This window comes from Hemitrygon akajei, chromosome 3 (assembly GCF_048418815.1).
Source record: "Hemitrygon akajei chromosome 3, sHemAka1.3, whole genome shotgun sequence".
Taxonomy (NCBI): Eukaryota; Metazoa; Chordata; class Chondrichthyes; order Myliobatiformes; family Dasyatidae; genus Hemitrygon; species Hemitrygon akajei.
This window is the reverse complement of record NC_133126.1, coordinates 111,764,033-111,784,105: the sequence shown is the minus strand read 5'-3', so window position 1 is coordinate 111,784,105 and position 20,073 is coordinate 111,764,033. Positions and strand designations below refer to the sequence as shown.

The 20,073-nt window shown below is 42.3% G+C and overlaps 1 protein-coding gene across 1 annotated transcript; it reads left to right on the top strand.

Moving 5' to 3' along the window:
- Positions 1–2,963: 2,963 nt before the first annotated feature.
- On the top strand, positions 2,964–18,285 carry fbxo45 (F-box protein 45). Its single transcript, XM_073040567.1, has 2 exons — positions 2,964–3,579; positions 15,725–18,285. Exons 1-2 carry the CDS (start codon positions 3,004–3,006, stop codon positions 15,908–15,910), a joined length of 762 nt encoding a protein of 253 aa, XP_072896668.1. The 5' UTR covers positions 2,964–3,003; the 3' UTR covers positions 15,911–18,285.
- The last annotated feature ends 1,788 nt before the right edge of the window (positions 18,286–20,073 follow it).

Sequence of the window (20,073 nt, the reverse complement as noted above, 5' to 3'; positions counted from 1 at the left end):
TTATATTCTGTGTTTTACTGACTATGGGGAAAAGGATCTTATAAGTAATTCTCTTACCAGTCTTAAAATATTCCATAACTTCTACCATTGGTTCAAGTACCTTGCTCTCTTCTGTCCTTCACACGTTTTTAGTTAAATCCTCACTTCCTGTTGCCCATGGCCAAGGTGTCTTCCCCTTTCTTCCTAAGCTTTTTGCCATAAACTCCGTCCTTTCTGAGTTCAATCTTTCAATTCCCCAGTCACTCAATCTGAGCAACTGTGCTGTCTTCACTTGATGTTATATATCTTATAGGCTCCCAGAACTTGTCTTGCATCCATTCAGAGCTGTACTACACCTGCAATTCAATTCCTTAAAATGCTACCTCTGATCGCTTTCTCGTTTTCCTTGTCATCATCTCATTATTGTTTCTCTGCCAACAAAAACAATCTTCTTCTCAGGATCCTTAGAACATGAGCCTCATTCCCTCAACTCCCTGACTTCCAGTCCCATAACAACTTGGGAGTTATTTGTTTGCTTTTTATCCTTCTTTCCAACATAACTGTCAGTGTTTCCCCTTCGCTATTGTCTCATTTCAGCCTCTCACATAGCAAGGTGCTGCACCTCAGTTGGGCAGACGCAAGGAAACAGTATGCTATTAAGGGCAAATTCCTTAACAGTGACGCTGAGCAGAGAGATCTTGGGGTCCAAGTTCATTGCTCCTTGAAAGTGACTACACAGGTCGAGAAGGTGGTTAAGAGGCTTATGAAATGCTTGCTTTTATTAGTCGAGGCAGTGAGTTCAAAAGTCAAGAGGTTGTGCTGCAACTTTTAAAAACCTGGTTAGGCCACATCTGGAGTATTGTGTCCCGTTCTAGTTGCTGCACCAAGTTGAGGCTTTGGAGAGGGTGCAGAAGGGGTTTACCTGGATACTGCCTGGTTTTCTCTGGAGAGGCAGAGGCAGAGGGGAGATCTGATAGAGGTTTATAAGATTATAAGAGGCATAGAGCAAGTGGATAGAGAGTATATAGTTCTCAGAGTTGAAATATCTAATACCTGAGAGCATGCATTGAAGGTGAGAGGGGGTAGATTCAAGGGGGATGTGAGGGGCAAGATTTTTTACTCAAATGTGCCACCTGCTATGGTGGTAGAGGCAAATTCATTAGGGCTTTTAAGAGGCATTTGGATCGGCACATGGATGTTAGGAAGATGGAGGAATGAGTATTTAGGTGTTTTGCTTTTTAGCTGGTTCATCACAACATTGTGGGCTGAATGGCCCGTTCCTGTGCTGTACTGTTCTATGTTCTACATTCTTGAAGACGGAGCTGTGTAGGCGGCATCACAAAGGAGAAAATCGTCAGATGCTGGAAATCTGAGCAACACACACAAAATGCTGGAGGAACTCAGCAGGCCAATTTGTATTCTATGGAAAAAAGCACAGTCAATGTTTCAAGCTGAAACCCTTTGGCAGGACTGGAGGAGAAAAGCTGAGGAGTAGATTTAAAAGGTGGGGAGAGTGGAGTGAGAAACGCCAGGCGATAGGTGAAACTTGGAGGGGGAGGGATGAAGCAAAAAGCTGGGAAGTTGATTTGGTGAAAGAGACAGAAGGCCATGGAATAAAAAAAGGGGGCAGGAGCACCAGAGGGAGGTGATAGGCAGGCAAGGAGTTAACATGAGAGGGGGGGGGGGGGAAGGGGTGGAAATGGTGCCGGGGGCCTTCACTGGATGACTGAGAAATCAATATTCATGCCATCAAGTTGGAGGCTACCCATATGGAATATAAGGTATTGTTCCTCCAACCTAAGTGTGGCCTTATTCTGACTGGAGGAGGCCATTGATAGACATATCAGAATGGGAATTGGAAGCGGAATTAAAATGGGAGGCCACTGGGAGATCCCACTTCTGGCGAATGGAGCGTAGCTGCTAGGCAAAGCAGTCTCCCAATCTACGTCGGGTCTCACCGATATACAGGAGGCCACACCGGGAGCACCGAACACAGTATATGATCCCAACAGACTCACAGGTGAAGTGTCGCCTCACTTGGAAGGACTGTTTAGGGCCCTGAATGGTAGTGAGGGAGGAGGTGTAGGGGAAAGTGTAACACTTGTTCCGCTTTCGGATATAAGTGGCGAGGGATGAATGGGCAAGGGATCCCTGTGGAACGCAGGAAGTTCGGGTGGGGGAGGGGACAGGGAAAATGCGTTTGGTGGTGAGATCCATTTGGAAGTGGCAGAAGCTTCGGAGAATTTAGTGCTGGACGCGGAAGCTGGTGGGGTGGTAGGTGAGGACAATTGGAACCCTATCCCTGGTTGGGTGGCGGGAGGATGGGGAGCCTGCTGAGTTTCTCTAGCATCAGGCTGCATATCAATTCTAACCAACTGCTACTGGTTTTGAGTCCTGTTGTACTTAACATGGGCATCGTTAGAACAGAGGTAGGAGTAAGATGGAGGATTAAAGGAACTGGAGACTGGACTGAACACGGGTGCTTTGCAAAGCAGTCTCCCAATCAGTATCTGGTTTTTCCAAAGTAGAGGCGACCACACGGTGAGCACTGAATATAACAATACTGAATTGTTAACTCCACAATGAATTGCTTGGAAAGTAATTGGTGGAAGTCCGAGAGAGAACGATCATTTCAGGATGATGAAATATGAAAAAGTATTTCTGTGGTGGCATCCTGTTGAAGATGTAAATTGTATACCTAGTACGTATAAATCATTGTGGAAGGAAAGTGAGGACAGATGTAATTGAGGTGGAGAATGGAAATTACCTACAGCACAGCCTGGAGGGGATCGGTGTAGCCGGCACCCTCAGCTTTGAAGAAGTTTGGATAGCGCCTTTGCTCGAGCGACTGCAAATGAGAATCATTGAAACATTCACCTTCGGGGCACCCGGGAATCACCGCGTAACGTCATCAGCCACGCCCACCGGGATCCTCGTGCTGCACAGGCTCTGCTGTCTGCGTCAGAGCCATGACGTCATCCGCTGGATTACGTGAACTATGACGCCGCGCGGCGCCAGGTAAAGATGGCGGCAGGGAAGCTGCCGGCCCGGGTGCTGGAGTTGTTGCTGTCCTACGTGGACCTGCCCGACCTGCTGAGCTGCGGCCTGGTGTGCCGCCACTGGCACCAGTGCCTGGAGGCGGACGAGAACAGTGAGGTGTGGCGCAGCGTGTGCTGCCGCTTATTGAGTGAGGAGGCCCTGAGCTCCGACATCCTGTGTAACGTGAGCAGCTACAAGGCCAAGGCCCGGGCCCTGCGCCACGCCTGGAGTGCCGCCGACTGCTCCCGCAACGTCTACATCAAGCGCAACGGCTTCACGCTGCACCGCAACCCCATCGCGCAGAGCACTGACGGCGCCCGCGCCCATATCGGCTTCAGCGAAGGCCGCCATGTCTGGGAGATCTGGTGGGAGGGCCCGCTGGGCACCGTGGCTGTCATCGGCGTGGCTACTAAACGCGCCCCCCTTCAGTGCCAGGGCTACGTGGCCCTGCTGGGTGGCGATGACCAGAGCTGGGGCTGGAACCTGGTGGACAACAATCTCCTGCACGGCGGAGAGTCGGCCGGCAACTTCCCGCAATGCAATAACGCGCCCAAGTACCAGGTACCGGAGGGTTTGAGGGGAACGAGGGGGTAGCGTGCAGAGAGGTGGGGGGCGTGGATATGAGCTTTGGAAAGGACTGGGGTGTAGGACTGTGGGACTGAGAATGGCGATCAGTTCACGAGGACAAAACCGTTGAGACCTACAAAAATATTTGAGTGGCACTCAGAGTTCTGGGCTGGTATGCAACTTGTAATGAGGCTTGTCATTCTTAATATGCCTGCTTTTGGACCTGATAACGGCACAGGGAGCCTGATAAACAATTTCTCTCTTCTGTTCTGTTCAGTTAAATGTTAGAGAATGTATACAGTGTACAACCTGAAATGTTTACTGTTTGTGGATATCCACAAAACAGAAAAAGTAAATCCAAGGAGTGAATGATAGAAAAGCGTTAGAACCCCAAAGCTCCCCTCCCCCTCCCTTGCACAAGCAGCAGCAAAGCATCAGCCCTCCCCCCCCCCCCCCCACCATGTAAGCAATAGCAAGCCCCCAGATACCATCATCTAGAGTCTATCCAAAACTACTGTCCATCTCAGACAGGCACTCTCTCTCGCTAATGAGGCTGAGAGAGATACCGCTTCTGCCAGAAGAAGAGGGGAGGCCAACAGCTCACTGTCTTGATGTTACAGTCTGCAGCGTCGCATTTTCGATATCCCCTGACTTGAGAATCAGCAGACTCTTTAACCGTGGAGGGAGATTGCTCGAGTGTAGGGGCCTCCTACAGCTGCGCCTGCTGTCTTGATGTGTCATTCTCCTGTGATGCCTCCATCGATGAGGAATTGGGTCATCTTCGGGCGTACCTGGAAGGTGTGCGTCTTCCAAGTTGCTCCTGGAGATCCCAAAATGAGGGCCATTGGGCGAGTTCCAAGAACGAGATTGGCACCACCCATGAAGGACATGCGTAGTTTGAGTGCATCTGGAAATCATGGACTCCAACATAACCCCAGCCACCTTGAAAAGGAAAAAAGACATGGTGGGTGAATGTGAAGAATGGAGAAGACTGAAGCTTTGAAATTACCCAGGTGTGTAAAAACCTCTGGCACCATCTTTAACTCCTCCCTCTCTTAGTTGTGGCCCAGACTATAATTGATTTGATCTGGGTGAAATTATTTACCTGTTTTCATCAAATAATGTGTCTGTCATCAAACTTACTCTTGAGAAATGTATGAGTGAGTTATCCTACTATTTGCTCTTTGCTGCTTTCCCCATAGCCTTGCAGCTTCTTCCTGTGCAAGCATGTCTGATCTCAGACTTTAGAGTAGTGTGTCAATGTGGGTAGATTTCTGGAGGCTTATGCAATTTGTTACAAATTTGAACTACAGCTATTTTGATCTTAGCTTTGCTTTAAATCCCAAGTAGGATTGAGACTTCACTTAAGCTATTGGTCTATGCGCTAATTTTTCTTGTTAAATCTCTGCACGTCACAGACATTAACGTGAAAAAAGAATAAATTGCATATGTGACTGCTGTAGAATAAACCAAAATTATGTCTATCTCACCACAAATATGAAATATTTGTTATCAATGATGAGGTGGCATGTGTCCAGTCCTTGCAATGGCGATGTCAAGCACCTACAATATGGATTTTCATTTCTGTATCTATCAAAAGCACAGTGTGTAAGTTGCACATCTGGTCACCTGTAATTCAACTTCCCTCCTAGATTCTGTTGATGCAATCTGTCCGTCACTTTTCTAAAGAACTGCTGCTTTTGTCATCCCAATATGCTTTTTATATAAAAAAAATCCATAGATATTTAAAAGCTGTTTCTTCATGTAATTTTTATCCTTTATGTAATGATGTAAACTGGTTTGATAGTTAGTATTAATAATGCAAATAGTGGAGCTTTGTTGAGATCAAAACTTTCTTTTGGTTGGGTGCCATGTAATTTTGTTCATGAATTTAGCACTCCAGTAAAACCACCCTCAAGGTCATGTTGTCAGTGTTCACTTTCTTTAATGAAATAATTGTAATAAAGGAAAAAATGCTTTGGGGGGGGGAAATAAATTTGTATTTCAGTGATAGGAGCTAATCTCTGCAAATGTCCCTCATTTGCTGACATACTTGACAACTAATTGGTGACACTGATTTGGTCAGAAGAGAGTCACCAGGTCCTACCTCTAAAGTATTGACACAATGGTGCAACTGACTGCTTTCAGAATTTGATGTGAGAATAACACTTTCAGATTATTGCAGATTCCTAACTGTGTGTGTGTGTGAAATGAGGGCTGTGACCAGTCTTGTGAATGTGGGGAGAGTTGAGTGATAGGAACAGCTTTCGAAAGTGCAAGTTACTTTGCCTCTGGTTCTATTCTTACGCTCTGTGCACTTACAGACCTCTTCCATCGAGTAATCTTATTGTTATATCCCCCTGTTTCTTTCTTTCCAGTACCAGAACTGCTCCAAATAACACAATATTACCATTTTCAGAGCAGAGAACTCTGAATATTTGTTAGTGACTGTTCTGCTTTGTTTTGTCTCCGAGTATAAACCAGTTTTTCTTCCCACATAAATGCTGTCACATGCCACCATAATTTTAACTATCCCCTTGGGTTTAAAGAGAAAGTACAGCCTTGTTTAAGCTATTCAATCTCCCCTGAGTTCAAAGTACTTGGTTCTGGTGTTTGTTCATTAATGTGCAGACAAACTATGGTGAAGAATAAACTGACGGACAGCCATTTCTGGATTATCCAAAAGATTCCTTAGCTGCAGAAGTAGAAAGCTGGTTCAAATTAAGATGTTGGTTGAAAATCAAAGGGAAATTTCAGGTGCCAGATATGTAAAATAGAGATAAAATGCAAGGACATCTCAGCAGATTAGGCCAGATCCACACAATGCAGTTCAAATGTTCATTTATTATCAAAGTATGTATCCATATACAACCATGAGATTCTTCTTCTCCAGCTAGCCACGAAACAAAGAAGGAGCATGAAAGTCGTTCAGAGAGAAACACCAAACCCACCCTCTTGCACAAAACAAAATGGCATCCTGATCATGAACTCCAAGCCCCTTCCCTCTGCACAAAACAGAAGAGGAGCATGGATCCCAAAACCCTCTCCCCTGCACAAAATGCAACAAGAACACCAACCCCTCCCCCACAAACACAATCCCCAAAACCCCTCCCTTCGCACAACAAAACAGAAAAGGACCGGGCAAGAAACACGGAATATAAAAACCACAAGTCTGGAAAGATCCACGGTCCATAAACGCAGAAGCACAGTAACATCCTCCGACATCATCGAGAAAGAGAGAGACCACATGAGGCCTACCCTCTGCATTCCTTTGGGATGTCTTTCTCACAGCAGTAATGATAACAGCCACATCTAACGGTTCACAGCAGTAAAGGCATCTCCCACCCAGCTTTGTCATCAGTAATTGGTTGCATTCTGATCCTTGTAACATAAAATTGTCATGGGTTATGAACCTGAAACATAATTTATTTTATGTTTGTACCTTTTAACTATTCCTTTATCTGACCCAATATATAGCCCATCGTTAGCTCTTTGTCACACGTACATGGAAACATGCAGTGAAATGTGTTACATGCATCAAATCAGTGACGGTTGTACTGGGCAATCCACAAGTATCAGCACACTTCCAGCACCAGCATAGCATGCCTGCAACTCACTAACTCTAACCCTATGCCTATGGAATGTGAGAGGAAACCAAGGGCCCACATGGTCATGGAGAGAAAGGACAAACTCCCCAAGGCAGCAGTGGGAATCAAGCCCCAATCTGGGGAAGCAGGCACTGACTGTAACACTATTGTGCTGCCGTATTAAGTGTAAAAGAAAAAGGAAACCTCTTTCGTGCCATTTGAAAATTGTTTTTTTTTATTCTCTTGCCATTACCATTTCTACCCTGCTGGATAGCATCCTTACAAATTCCCCTTTCATAAAACTAGATTAACTGGAAACTAATATTTTTCTAGATGACTTGAACCTATGTCCTTAATGGATTCTTTCCAAAAACTGTTTGTCACCCTCTTCTTTCCCCCCTCCAATCCACCCCAAACAATTGCATTACATTGGCAATTTCCTAGTTTTCTGTGACTGTCCCAGAAATGAAGTGATATTGAAAGACTATATAATACATTAAATTTCTTTGTTGTGTATCTAGCTCTGTGACGCAGGCTTTCAGGTATAATGGATTTATTGGCTTAATCCCCGTTTCCCCCCAATTGTTGCAGCCAGTTTTAAAGCTAGTGCTTTAATTAAATTCCCCATTTTCATTAGACTCTTGACTTTACTACCATCTCTGTGTGTTGGAGTGAAAATGAATATAAGAAATAAGCCATATGTCCTTTCAGCCTAATTTGGTCTTCAGTATCACAGTTGATCTTGTGTCTTTGGTTGGTTTTGCCAGCCACCCTCCACTTTCTATGACTGATTTGATGTCAAACAAGCTATCGATTTCACTAGAGTGAGAGACAAGAGGAACTTGGAGGGAAAAAACTAATTGTCATGATCCACGTATGCACCAATGGTGTAGGGAGAATCAAGAGCAAGCCTCAGTGAGCAACAAGACTTAAGAGTCTAGACAGTTAAATTAAACGCCCCTAGGGTAAACACAGCATGGGCTGGATATTAAAATTCCCTTTATAAGGTCCTATCAAGTAGTATGGGACAGCATAAGTTCTATAATGGTTCACTAAGCATGATCCTTGAAGAATGTGTATAATATTGCATCTGCCATCCCTGACACCAGCTACAGAAGTATACCTGTTCATACAGCAGAAGCATTGACTGCTCCATATAAGGAATAAAATTGACTTTCTGCAAAGTCTGAGCCTAATTCCAAGCTGAGAAGTTCACAGTTGGTAAGTTGGCCAAGTTCTAGATTGGTGGAATTTCCTTTTTGATCATTATTGAAGCTCATTGTTTATCCAGCCTTGGTTCCACCACCAGATGTTCACTGTGAATTTAGTTAATGTGCTGCAGTTCCAGTTGATGTGATGATCACACCTCTCTCAGGTGCTTCACTAATGTTATGTAACTAGGGGTGTGGTCCAGTTTTTTTACATAGGGCAAAGGCACATACCAACTTTAATCTACATCACCAGGTAACTAATGCCACAGAGTCACTGGAACTTATGAGTGCACAAACCTGGACCTAATTACGGGGAAAGAAAATTTTGTAACAGAAGAGATAACACTAGATCCAAAACAAAGTTGCATAATATTGTCATTATATTGGGGATTAAGAACAGTTTATATTTCAACAGAAGATGACAAAAAGATGCTTGAGATCAAAAATAAAATTGGAGTTCCACTGGATATAAAGTCAACTGTACAAGTTTGTACAAATGTGTAAAGAAAGATTAGTGAAGCCAAATGTAGTCAGAAAAGGGAAAAAATAGGTTAATCCAACATCATTTGCAGAGAAAATACTGGAGGCTATTGTAAAAGAAGAGCTATTAGGAATTGGGAATGCATCACTGGGATTAGGTAACATCAATGTGAATTTCTTGAAGGGGAATGATTTTGACAAACCAGAATTTTTGAGGGTGTTGCCAGTGAAATAATTAAGGGATAGCCCATGGGTGTGATGTATTTGGATTTTCATCAAATATCTAATAACTTCTCTCAATAAATTCTGTAAGTTGCAGCACTTTACTGGCGTATGGAATGAGAATTGGTTAGAAAGCTGGAAAGAGTAGTTCTCTTTCATGGTGCTAGGTGGTAATTAATGGGGCATTGCAGGGACCTGTACTGAATGATTTGAAGTTTGCTAACTGGGTGGGTTATGAATTGTGAGGAGAATGCAAAAAGGCATCAAGTTGACTTCAGATACTTGACAAGTGCAGTGCAACGTGGGTAAATGTGAGGTTATCAGTGTTGATAGAAATAACAAGAAGATAGTGTGTCATTGAATGTTGTTAAATTTGGAAACCCTGATGAGATTTGTACACCAGTTACAGAATGCAAACATACAGTGCAGCAAACAATACGGTAAATGGTATGTGGGCAGTTTAGTCTCCTCACTCAAGAAAGAATATACTTACCAAACAGGAAGTACAGAGAGAATTCATTGGAGTAATAGTGCTGTATAACAGATTTATATTTCCTAGAGTTTAAAAGAGAAGGGATCTAATTGAAACTTGCCAAATTCTGGCAGGGGCTAGGGTATTGGGGAATACTTCCCTAAGCCTTGGTTTATCTGTATAGACTGCTTCACTGTGGTTGGTGACCCTGTGGAGTGTGTAATGGTGGAGGCTGTACTGTCGAAGTTGTTAAAGATTTTCAACATGATGGTTACATTTCTAGTTGCTCATGACAGTAAGGGGAGATCACAGGGATATGATATTGAGATGAGGATTAATCATGATTGTATTGAATAACAGGGCTGACTCAAAGGAGAAGGGACCTACTTCTTTCTCCATTTCACCAGTGTGAGACCCAGGAGCAGAATTAGGCCATTCAACCCATTGTGGCCACTCAATTTTTATCCTGCTGAACCCTAATCAGATTCAGGTAAAATATCACCAGCATATACAGATAGACAGACATACTTTATTGATCCTGAGGGAAATTGGGTTTCGTTACAGCCGCACCAACCAAGAATAGTGAAGAAATATAGCAATATAAAACCATAAATAATTAAATAAATAATAAGTTAATCATGCCAAGTGGAAATAAGTCCAGGACCAGCCTATTGGCTCAGGGTGTCTGACACTCCGAGGGAGGAGTTGTAAAGTTCGATGGCCACAGGTAGGAATGACTTCCTATGACGCTCAGTGTTACATCTCGGTGGAATGAGTCTCTGGCTGAATGTACTCCTGTGCCTAACCAGTACATTATGGAGTGGATGGGAGTCATTGTCCAAGATGGCATGCAACTTGGACAGCATCCTCTTCTCAGACACCACCGTCAGAGAGTCCAGTTCCACCCCCACAACATCACAGGCCTTACGAATGAGTTTGTTGATTCTGTTGGTGTCTGCTACCCTCAGCCTGCTGCCCCAGCACACAACAGCAAACATGATAGCACTGGCCACCACAGCCTCATAGAACATCCTCAGCATTGTCCAGCAGATGTTAAAGGATGTCAGTCTCCTCAGGAAATAGAGACGGCTCTGACCCTTCTTGTAGACAGCCTCAGTGTTCTTTGAGCAGTCCAGTTTATTGTCCATTCGTATCTCCAGGTATTTGTAATCCTCCACCATGTCCACACTGACCCCTTGGATGGAAACAGGGGTCACCGGTGCCTTAGCCCTCCTCAGATCCACTACCTGATTGCCACCAAATTGCCATGAAATTTGTGTCTGCAGCAGGAGGACAATGCAGCACATAATAATAAAAACGGAATTACAGTAAGTATCCATATATACTAAATAGTTAAATAAGTGCAAAAATAAAATAAAAGGTTGTGAGGTAGTGTTCACGGGTGCGATGTCCTGGATCACTGAGTGAGTGCTTTCAGACATTTCACTGATGGTAGCAATGAGAACAAGGCATGACCTGTCCTTAATAATTGATGCCACCACCTTTCTCCTGTTTCTCCCCTGAACCTTTGACACCCTGACTAATCAAGAACCTGTTAACTTCTGTTAAATACACCCAATGAATTTGCCTCCACAACTGTCTGAGGCGATGAATTCCTGTGATAAAATAATGACCAGGGATGTAGAGAACTCCTTAAAAATAAACTTCAAGAAGAGTTACTTCGCATTTCAGACCTAAATAGTGAGTGCCTCATCCTGATATTATGCCCCTACTCCTGGACTGTCCAGCTCCAGGACACAGCCTTTTACACAATCATCAGGGGAACAGGCCCCCAGTCCTCGGGGTCGCGTTGCCGATGGCCATTGGCAGGGCCGTCTTAATACGCTCGGCAGAGGATGGTGCTCGGAGAAGCTGTTCTGGAGGGGATGGTCGGAGGCTCGGAGGTTCGACGGACTCGGAGTCCGCTGCAGTCAGGTCGCTTTCGGTGTGTGCTGTGTCTGTGAGGCTGAGTCGGGCAGCGCTGTGGAAGGCCATAGCGGGGGTATTTCCTTCTGCCGCCGGCGTGGAGTGACGAGTCAATCGGGGACCCTGAGGATTTGTGGAAATTGTGTGGTGGTTTCTTTTGAACTTATAGCCTTTCAACATCTTTGGACTATTTTTACTGTGCCCATGGTCTGTTTTTTTTTTTATCAATTATGCTGTTGTTTGCACTGTTGTAACTATATGTTGTAAATATGTGGTTTTGTGTAGATCTTGTAGCTTTAGTTTTTGGTCTTGTTTGTCTGGTGGGATTGGAGCTCCTTTCCGGGGAACGCGCTACCATCTTAGATATTAATACGCAGCAGCCTCTCCGGACTCTGGATTGGGGATTGCCAAACGTTACGTGGATTTTCTGGTGTAGTCTGTTTTGTCGTGTGTTTTTGTGATACCATTCTGGAGGAACGTTGTCTCATTTTTTAACTATATTGCATTTGTGGTTTTTAAATGACAATAATCTGAATCTGAATGTAGGGTCAATCTTTTTCAGTTCCTTCCCATTGAATAACTCCTTAATTGTAGGAATTAGTGAACAATTAAAACAAAAGGGAAATGCAGGTGCTAGAAGTCTGGAATAAAAACTGAAATTCCTGGGAACACTGAGCACATTGGGCAGCATCTTTGGAGAGAGAAATAGTTATTGATTCAAACTGAAACAATAACTGAACTCTTTCTCTCTCTACAGATGCTGCCTGACCTGTGTTTCTAGCATTTTTTTAAATTAATGAATCAACTTGGGACTGAGTCCAAGGTTAGGTATACAGTCGGCCCTCCTTATCCGCAAGGGATTGGTTCCCCTCATGGATACCAAAAATTGCGGATGCTCAAGTCCCTTATTCAACCTGTCTCAATGCGGTGGTCCTGAGGACCCAGCGGAACCCCAGACGTTATTTAACCTGTCTCAGTGTGGTGGACATTAGGACCTGGCGGTAGAGCTCTGAATCCGCAGTGTTTCTGTTCATGAAAATAATCATGATCACGGTTGAAAATAAAGTGGATATAATAAAGCGATTGGAAAGAGGTGAAACGCCATCGGTCATTGGAAAAGCGTTAGGCTACAGTCGGTCAACGATCAGAACAATTTTAAAGGATAGAGTGAGAAAGGCCCTGCCCCGATGAAAGCTACAATTATTACTAAGCAATGCAGTGGTTTAATTATTGGGTTTTGGTTTTTGATCCTCCACATCAACCCGGCACGGTGGAGAGCGCACTCGGGAGCGGTCTGTCACTGGATTGAACTCGGGAACTTCCGTACCCGAGCCCGGCGCTGAAACATACGTTCTTAAACATTTTATATGCATAGAAAGGTAAAATATATACCATATACTAAGACAAACGTTTGACTAAATGACACTACCGTAGATTCCGGATTTTAAGCCGCTACTTTTTTCCCACATTTTGAACAGCTTTGAACTCTGTGGCCTTTAATACGGAGCGGCTAATGTATTATTTTTTTTCATGCCGCCAAAAACATTTTGCCTCGTAACAGTAGACCAATAAAATTGATGAGTAGTTCACAGAGGTCCAATGAAATTGTACGATAAATCAAGCGCACTTTCACAATTAAATTATTGTAAATCAGTCATTTGTACTCACCCTCATCAACATGGAAAACACTCGAAGAAAAGCATTGTGCTGCCTTTATGGCAGTTATTTAGTTTATAATATTTTCGCTTAGTAATTCATTTGTTAGTTAAAGTTAGAACTGTTTTAACTATATTTGTTTTCTGTACTACATCGCGGGATGCTATGACGTCACACCCGGTTTCGCCGCGTCTTGTGGGATACTGGTTTGCGATAAACGGGACGGCGGGGGGGAGCGGCGGAGCGAAAACGCTGCTTTTAAGTTAAAGGCGATCAATAACTTTTCCTGGTAGGCTGCAGTATATATATTTTTTACCAGTCGTTAGGAGATATTGGAATGTTGTTCAGTAAAGAAGTATACGCAACGTATATTTAAAAGTAGCCGCGTTATAGGCACGGTTCGAAAAAAAGCATTTGCAATATGTATTTGTTTATGTTACCATATGGATTTAATTAAAAGTTAAAAAATCCTCACGTGTAATATCTTTCTGTGTAAATATCTCATATTACAACGTGGGACACCTGCGGCCGAAAATTCGGTGCGGCCTAAAATCCGGTGCGGCCTGTACAAGTAAAAAATTGATTTTATTTCTAAAATTAGAGCCAGCGGCTTTTAATCAGGTGCGCTCTGTAGTCCGGAATCTACGGTAAATAATACCAGATGTACCTGTTCCAAATTACTTAGTAAGAGAACTTCTGATTTTTTTCGATCGTGATCCACAATAACCCACGCAATCCTCCTGTGTGCTTTGAATCATCTCTAGATTACTTATAATACCTAATACAATGTAAATGCTATGTAAAATAGTTGGTATACTGCATTGTTTAGGGAATAATAACAAGAAAAAAAGTCTGTACGTGCTGGAACACCAAGTGCTGGAAGAGGACTTCTGGGTTTTCACGATTCGCAGTTGGTTGAAGTCGCGGATAAGGAGGGCCGACTGTATCCTCCTGTAGGCATAGAGACCCAACTGCACTGCAGGTAGCATCTCTCCGAAGCCTTGTACAATCTCAGCAAGCTCGCATACCCTTGCAGTGAAGTCCAGCACATTATTTGTATCTCTAATTGCTCACTAACTCTGTTTGTATACTTTCTAACTAATGAATCAGTGCAGTAAAATCGTCAGATGGACGTATCTACTTGTTTGTCAACTTTCAAAGAAGCTTGCCTTGTAATTTTTCCCTTTTTTTGCTCCATCTGCTGCCAGTACAGACAATCACAAACTGTCCATCTCATTAATTTACCACCAAATTGTATATTTTGGCAAAAGTGGGCATTTAAGTGTTTTAGTCACTTATTCCCTCTTGTTACTTTTTACCTCCTTAGGCTGTTCATTTATACAATTGAAGTTCTGTCAAAATTTTAATATCTTAGAAGGTCCTGTGGTCTTAAATGTGAATAAAAATTGTGGTTAAACCAGAAACTTGCACTTTTAGCCATCATCTTATTAAACTTAATTAGGATGTTAACTGCTTTGATTTGACTTTGTAAATGAATAATTTTAATTGTATTACTAGTATACTGTTTAAAAATGTTACTACTTAGTTTTCCTTTGCCTGAGGGCCAAGCTTATTAACCCAGTTTAATTATAAGTATCCAGTGGTGAAGCAGTTTTTAATTGAAGTTTTACTGCTGTTTGGTTTCATCACTTCCAACAGAGATCCTGCTCAATTATATTGATGGGAGAGAAGTCAAACCGAGACATTTGTAAGATGAGAGAAGGAAAAACAAGATAATTTTGTTTAATTTGGCACTTTTATATATTTTACTACAATTTTTTCAGCTTGAATAGCTGACCTTTTAAAGGAAATACTTAGCATTTAAAAATCCAAGTAAAGCTATTCCAATATCACGAGGAAATCTGCAGATGCTGGAAATTCAAGTAACACACAAAATGCTGGTGGAATACAGCAGGCCAGGCAGCATCTGTAGGAAGAAGTACAGTCGACGTTTTGGGCCGAGACCCTTCGTCAGGGTGGAACGCTGCTGCGTTCCACCAGCATTTTGTGTGTGTGTTGCAATATGATATCACCGTTTTTCTGAGCTGGAGGTGGAATAAACTGACCAGATTTTTATTATTTCACTGACCCTGCTGAGTTTGAGGTACAGCACCAAGGGTTGGTTTTAACATTAGAATCTTATGGAAGTACTAGATTAGCTACAGAAGGGATTTACTTGGATTATGACAGAACTAAGAAGCTATAACTGGCAGTAAGGTCTGAAGAACCTAGACTTTTCTCCATAAAATGCCAACAGATGACTGGAAGTTTTATGCAAGGAGTGATGAGATGTAGAGGGGCCAGGTCTGTGTGGGCATAAACAAAAAGAGCTACCAAATAAATACAGGGAAATGTTGAAGGAATCCCTTTCCTAGAGAGTGGACCCCACCACCACAGTAAGTAGTGCAACAAGTTAGATTCGCACAGGGAGAAGCCTAGACTTGCTGGTTCACCAGCCTGTTGTGTTATGTCCTATGATTACTCTTTATGGTTACACCTGAATGAACTCTAAATTAGAAATGAATTTTCAATATATTTTGTTAAGTTCTGTGCTATTAAAAGTCTTCACTGTTTTTTCTTCACAGATTGGTGAAAGAATACGTGTTATTCTTGACATGGAAGACAAGACTTTAGCATTTGAACGAGGCTATGAGTTCCTTGGTGTAGCTTTCCGAGGCTTGCCGAAGGCATGTCTTTATCCAGCGGTTTCTGCGGTTTATGGAAATACTGAAGTGACTATGGTATATCTGGGCAAACCACTTGATGGTTGATTGGTACATACAGGAATTTATATCTTGGAAACCAAAGGGAGCTGCATAACTAGCCATGGACAGCCTTTCTAGTTCCAGGCAGTCAAAGGAGCAATATGCAGTAGTCCAAGGGAAAGAAGAAAGAACTGCTAGCCAGGAGAAGCCATGAGGCCGAATAATCATTGTATATACATGTCTTAATAATCTGTATAGTGATGTCAGTTGTCCGTGTTTTACTGTAACATGCTGTGTACACTTTACCGTCAGGATGGGTAAGGAATTTGGGAGTGTTTGGCCATAATTCAATCATTTTAATAGTTGAATTTTAAACCCAAAATTTGCAGTGTTAAATTACCCATGATCAGATGATGCAAAGCTCAGGTTTCAAAGGTATTTATTATTACAACATGACCCGGGATAGAACTGGGGTTGGGTATGAGTGTGTGAATAAATTGCAGGGTGATTAAGTTTACGTGGCAGTACCTAGATCACTGTCTTAATCTACACAGGAGCAATAGGTGAGATTCAAAAATCAATGTTTACATAAAGAAAATAAGAGATAATTCAACTGAACACACTCCTGGTCCACTCACCCAACAGCACTTTTATTTGACTAGGTTGTAAATAGTCACATTAATAGGAACTCGTTTTTCATCTCTGGCTTAAATGCGGTGCATTGATTCATTTTCTGGTTGATGCCATTTCAATTTAACTGTATAAAATAGGCTTCAAAGTACACATTCCTTCTGGTCTGGAACAATCCTATTTTAACCTTGAGACATATTCCTTCCCCAAGGGCGCTGTACACATTTGGTGATCTACGTATCAATTCACTTTTGAAAGAAAGAATTATCTCTCAAGCCTAGTGGTGCTTGCCATTTCAAATGTATACTGCACATTCAGTGCCCAGAACTTAAAGCAAGTCACTTACATTGTAAGCACAAGTTACATAATTAATGAGTTCATGTTTGAGCTTCACACAACCTGAGCTCTAATTAGTAAACAGAGCTGGAATTTAAATACACGTTTTGTTTTCAATCACCTTGCCATTTGCTTGTCCATTCTGGGGAGTGGCACTAAGCACCTTTTAACATAGGTGAGCCTTCTCTGGAAAAGCTCTTCAGAAATTCCCCAGATACAGTAAATAAAAGCTATCCTGGTGAGGTCCAAAATAAGTCAACATCTGATGTTTAATATCTAAAGTTCAAGAACACTCCTGGAACAGGGTGTAAAAATGTATATGTGTGTGTGGGAAGGGGGAGGGGTTGAGGAAGGGAGTGTCACATATTCACCATCTGTGCCAGTGGAGTTCACATCGTCAATTGCTCAAGTCTTTGTTAATAAATCTGCTAAGATATGAGAACAAACACCATTACCTTGGCCTACACTTTTGATTAGATGAACAGGCCTGTATTTTAAAGGAAATTTCCAAGCTGCAATGGGTGGGTATTTATTAAAAAGAAACACTTGTTGAATATGAAGCCGTGGGCTCATTACACGTCTGTCTGGTACAAGGCAAGCCATGATAATGTATTGCTGCTACAGCATTTTTCATTTTACTTCAGTTATTTTGTTGGTTTTATGTGTATGAGTGATAAGTCATAAAGTTTAACATGGAGTTGAACTTCTCTTTGCAACCTTTTAGTTGTATCTAAATTATGAAATTAATTTCTGTGAAACATTTTAAATGACCTGAATTGTGGTTATGAACGGAAATGGACTTTTACCATAAGAATGGATAGAGGGAAAAATACAAAGCATGTGAGCTACGATTAATGCAGAGCATGTGACTGCAGAGCATAGCTGATACTGCTTTCGGGTGGCTGCTGCACTGAACCTTCCCCTGTGGGTTTGAAGGATAATAAGGAGAGTCTGCAGCTGGAACTCAACTAAGTGTATACCTTTCTCCAAATATTTGTATGTCAGTCATACGTCTGTATCTGGAACCTTCTGTTCCTGCCACCACTACTTGCATCTTGAAACTGTTAGCACTTTGATTTACTGAGTTAAATGAATTACTTTAAGGGATGTTTGGGTAAGTACAAGCAGAAAGTCTATTTTGCAATTGTGTTATTATCAAATGGTAAAATGTTTTTTTTTGTTGCTTTGGCTAATTCAGAGCAGATGCCTTGTACAGTTGTGCTTCTGTGTTAACCAAATGATGCCCTTATAATTCAAGGAATCTTTCATTGTCTTCAGTTAAGTGTCCCCACTGCATTGGGGAATGAATGGTGACTACAAAATACTGGCACTTACTGTCATTAGGTTTGCCGTGAGGGGGTGCTTTTAAGCAGCCAATGAAAAGTTGGTGTGTTTTTTTGAGCTGCATTTTACCTGAATGCATTTGTACTTAGTTTTATCTGTAAATAAATCTGGACAAGTAGTTTTCAATATGATGACTGTCTTAAAGCGAGTAACTTTTTGTCTGAAGTGATGGGATTGCATGCAATAATCCTGCAATCACTAATGTAGTAAATTGCTAAGCTCCCCATGAACAAACTGACTTTATGATGAACTGTATTCTTCTTCAATTCTACAATTATTAATGCAAACTGAATGAGACAAGGCCAGAGAGTGAAATATAGGGATGTGTGAATTTATGAGGGACACAGATCAGATGAATGGTCACAGTCTTTCTCCAAGAGAAATGAAATCAAGAACTGTAAGGTGAAAGGGGAAAGATTTTTAAAAGGGACCTAAGGGGCAACTTGACACAGAGGGTGGTGGGTATATGGAACAAGCTGCCAGAGAAAGTGGTGGAGGCAGATGCAATAAAAACATTTATAAGGCATTTGGACAAGTACATGGGTAGGAAATGCTTAGAGGAATGTGGGACAAACACAGCTTAGACAGGCATCCTGGTCAGCATTGACAAGTTGAGCCAAAGGGCCTGTTTCCATGCTGTTTGACTCCACGCTGTTTGATAAATTCAGATGGAGAGAGCTGTACAATGGTATCTAGAATGGGTAGCCCACTGGAAAATCCAGAAGGTTCAATACAAGAGATTATTAACAAATACTGCATAGAACTAGAGGAACCTCAAAGCTTTGATATCCTACAGTATATTGGTGATACGAGGAAGGAAGAACTGTTGTCTACAGAGGCACAGATGAGAGTAGATAATTATGTAGGGACATAGGCAAAACTATTGCAGCATGAATTGAAATCTGGTCATCAGATCATTGCATTGATCGTGTGGATAGTCAGAGGCTTTTTCCCAGGGCTGAAATGGCTAGCACAAGAGGGCACAGTTTTAAGGTGCTTGGAAGTAGGTACAGAGGAGATGTCAGGGGTTAAGTTTTTACTGCAGAGAGTGGTGAGTGCATGGAATGGGCTGCCGTCGGTGGTGGTGGAGACAGAAATGGTAGGGTCTTTTAAGAGGCTCCTGGATAGGTACATGGAGCTTAGAAAAATGGAGGGCTATGGGTAAGCCTAGATCATTTCTAAGGTAAGGATATGTTTAGCACAGCTTTGTGGGCCGAAGGGCCTGTATTGTGCTGTAGGTTTTCTATGTTTCTATCTACTTTTTGGATTCCTGAAAGTCAGCTCTTGTATTTCGAAACCATTGTATTTTAGGAATTGCATTAATTTCACAACTGGAAGATGTGGGGAAAGATGTAGAGGTCCCAAGTATACATTACCAAAAGTGCATATATATAGAAAATAATCAAAAAAGGAGAATGGTGCTAGACAATAGAATAATGGAAGCAAAGTTTAAAAGAAGAGCCATAAATGAAAGAGAGAACTTTTCCCTAAGGTTGCAGTAGCTCTTAAGGATGTAGAGCAAATGAAGAAAAATGAAATTGAGGTACACATCGATTATAGAGTTACAGAAAACTGCAACACAGAAGCAGGCTTTTTGGACCCCCTAGTCTGTGCCGAACCATTTAAACTGCCTAGTTCCATTGACCCTTACCCGGACCACAGTCCTCCATACCCCTCTCATCCATGTACCTTTCCAAACTTCTCTTAAACGTTGTAATCAAATTCATATCCAGCTGTCGTGCTGGCAGCTTGTTTCACATTCTCACCGCTCCCTGAGTGAAGAAGTTTCCCCTCTTGTTCCATTTAAATATCTCAACTTTCACCCTTAACCCATGACCTTTAGTAGTAGTCTTGCCCAACCTCAATGGAAAAAGCTTGCTTGCATTTACCCTATCTATACCCCCTCTTCCCTTTTAACT

Coding starts and splice junctions, on each gene's coding strand:
- fbxo45 (XM_073040567.1), top strand. CDS start 3,004: ATGGCGGCAGGGAAGCTGCCGGCCCGGGTGCTGGAGTTGTTGCTGTCC. Junction 3,580..15,724: donor ATAACGCGCCCAAGTACCAG/GTACCGGAGGGT, acceptor TTTTCTTCACAG/ATTGGTGAAAGAATACGTGT.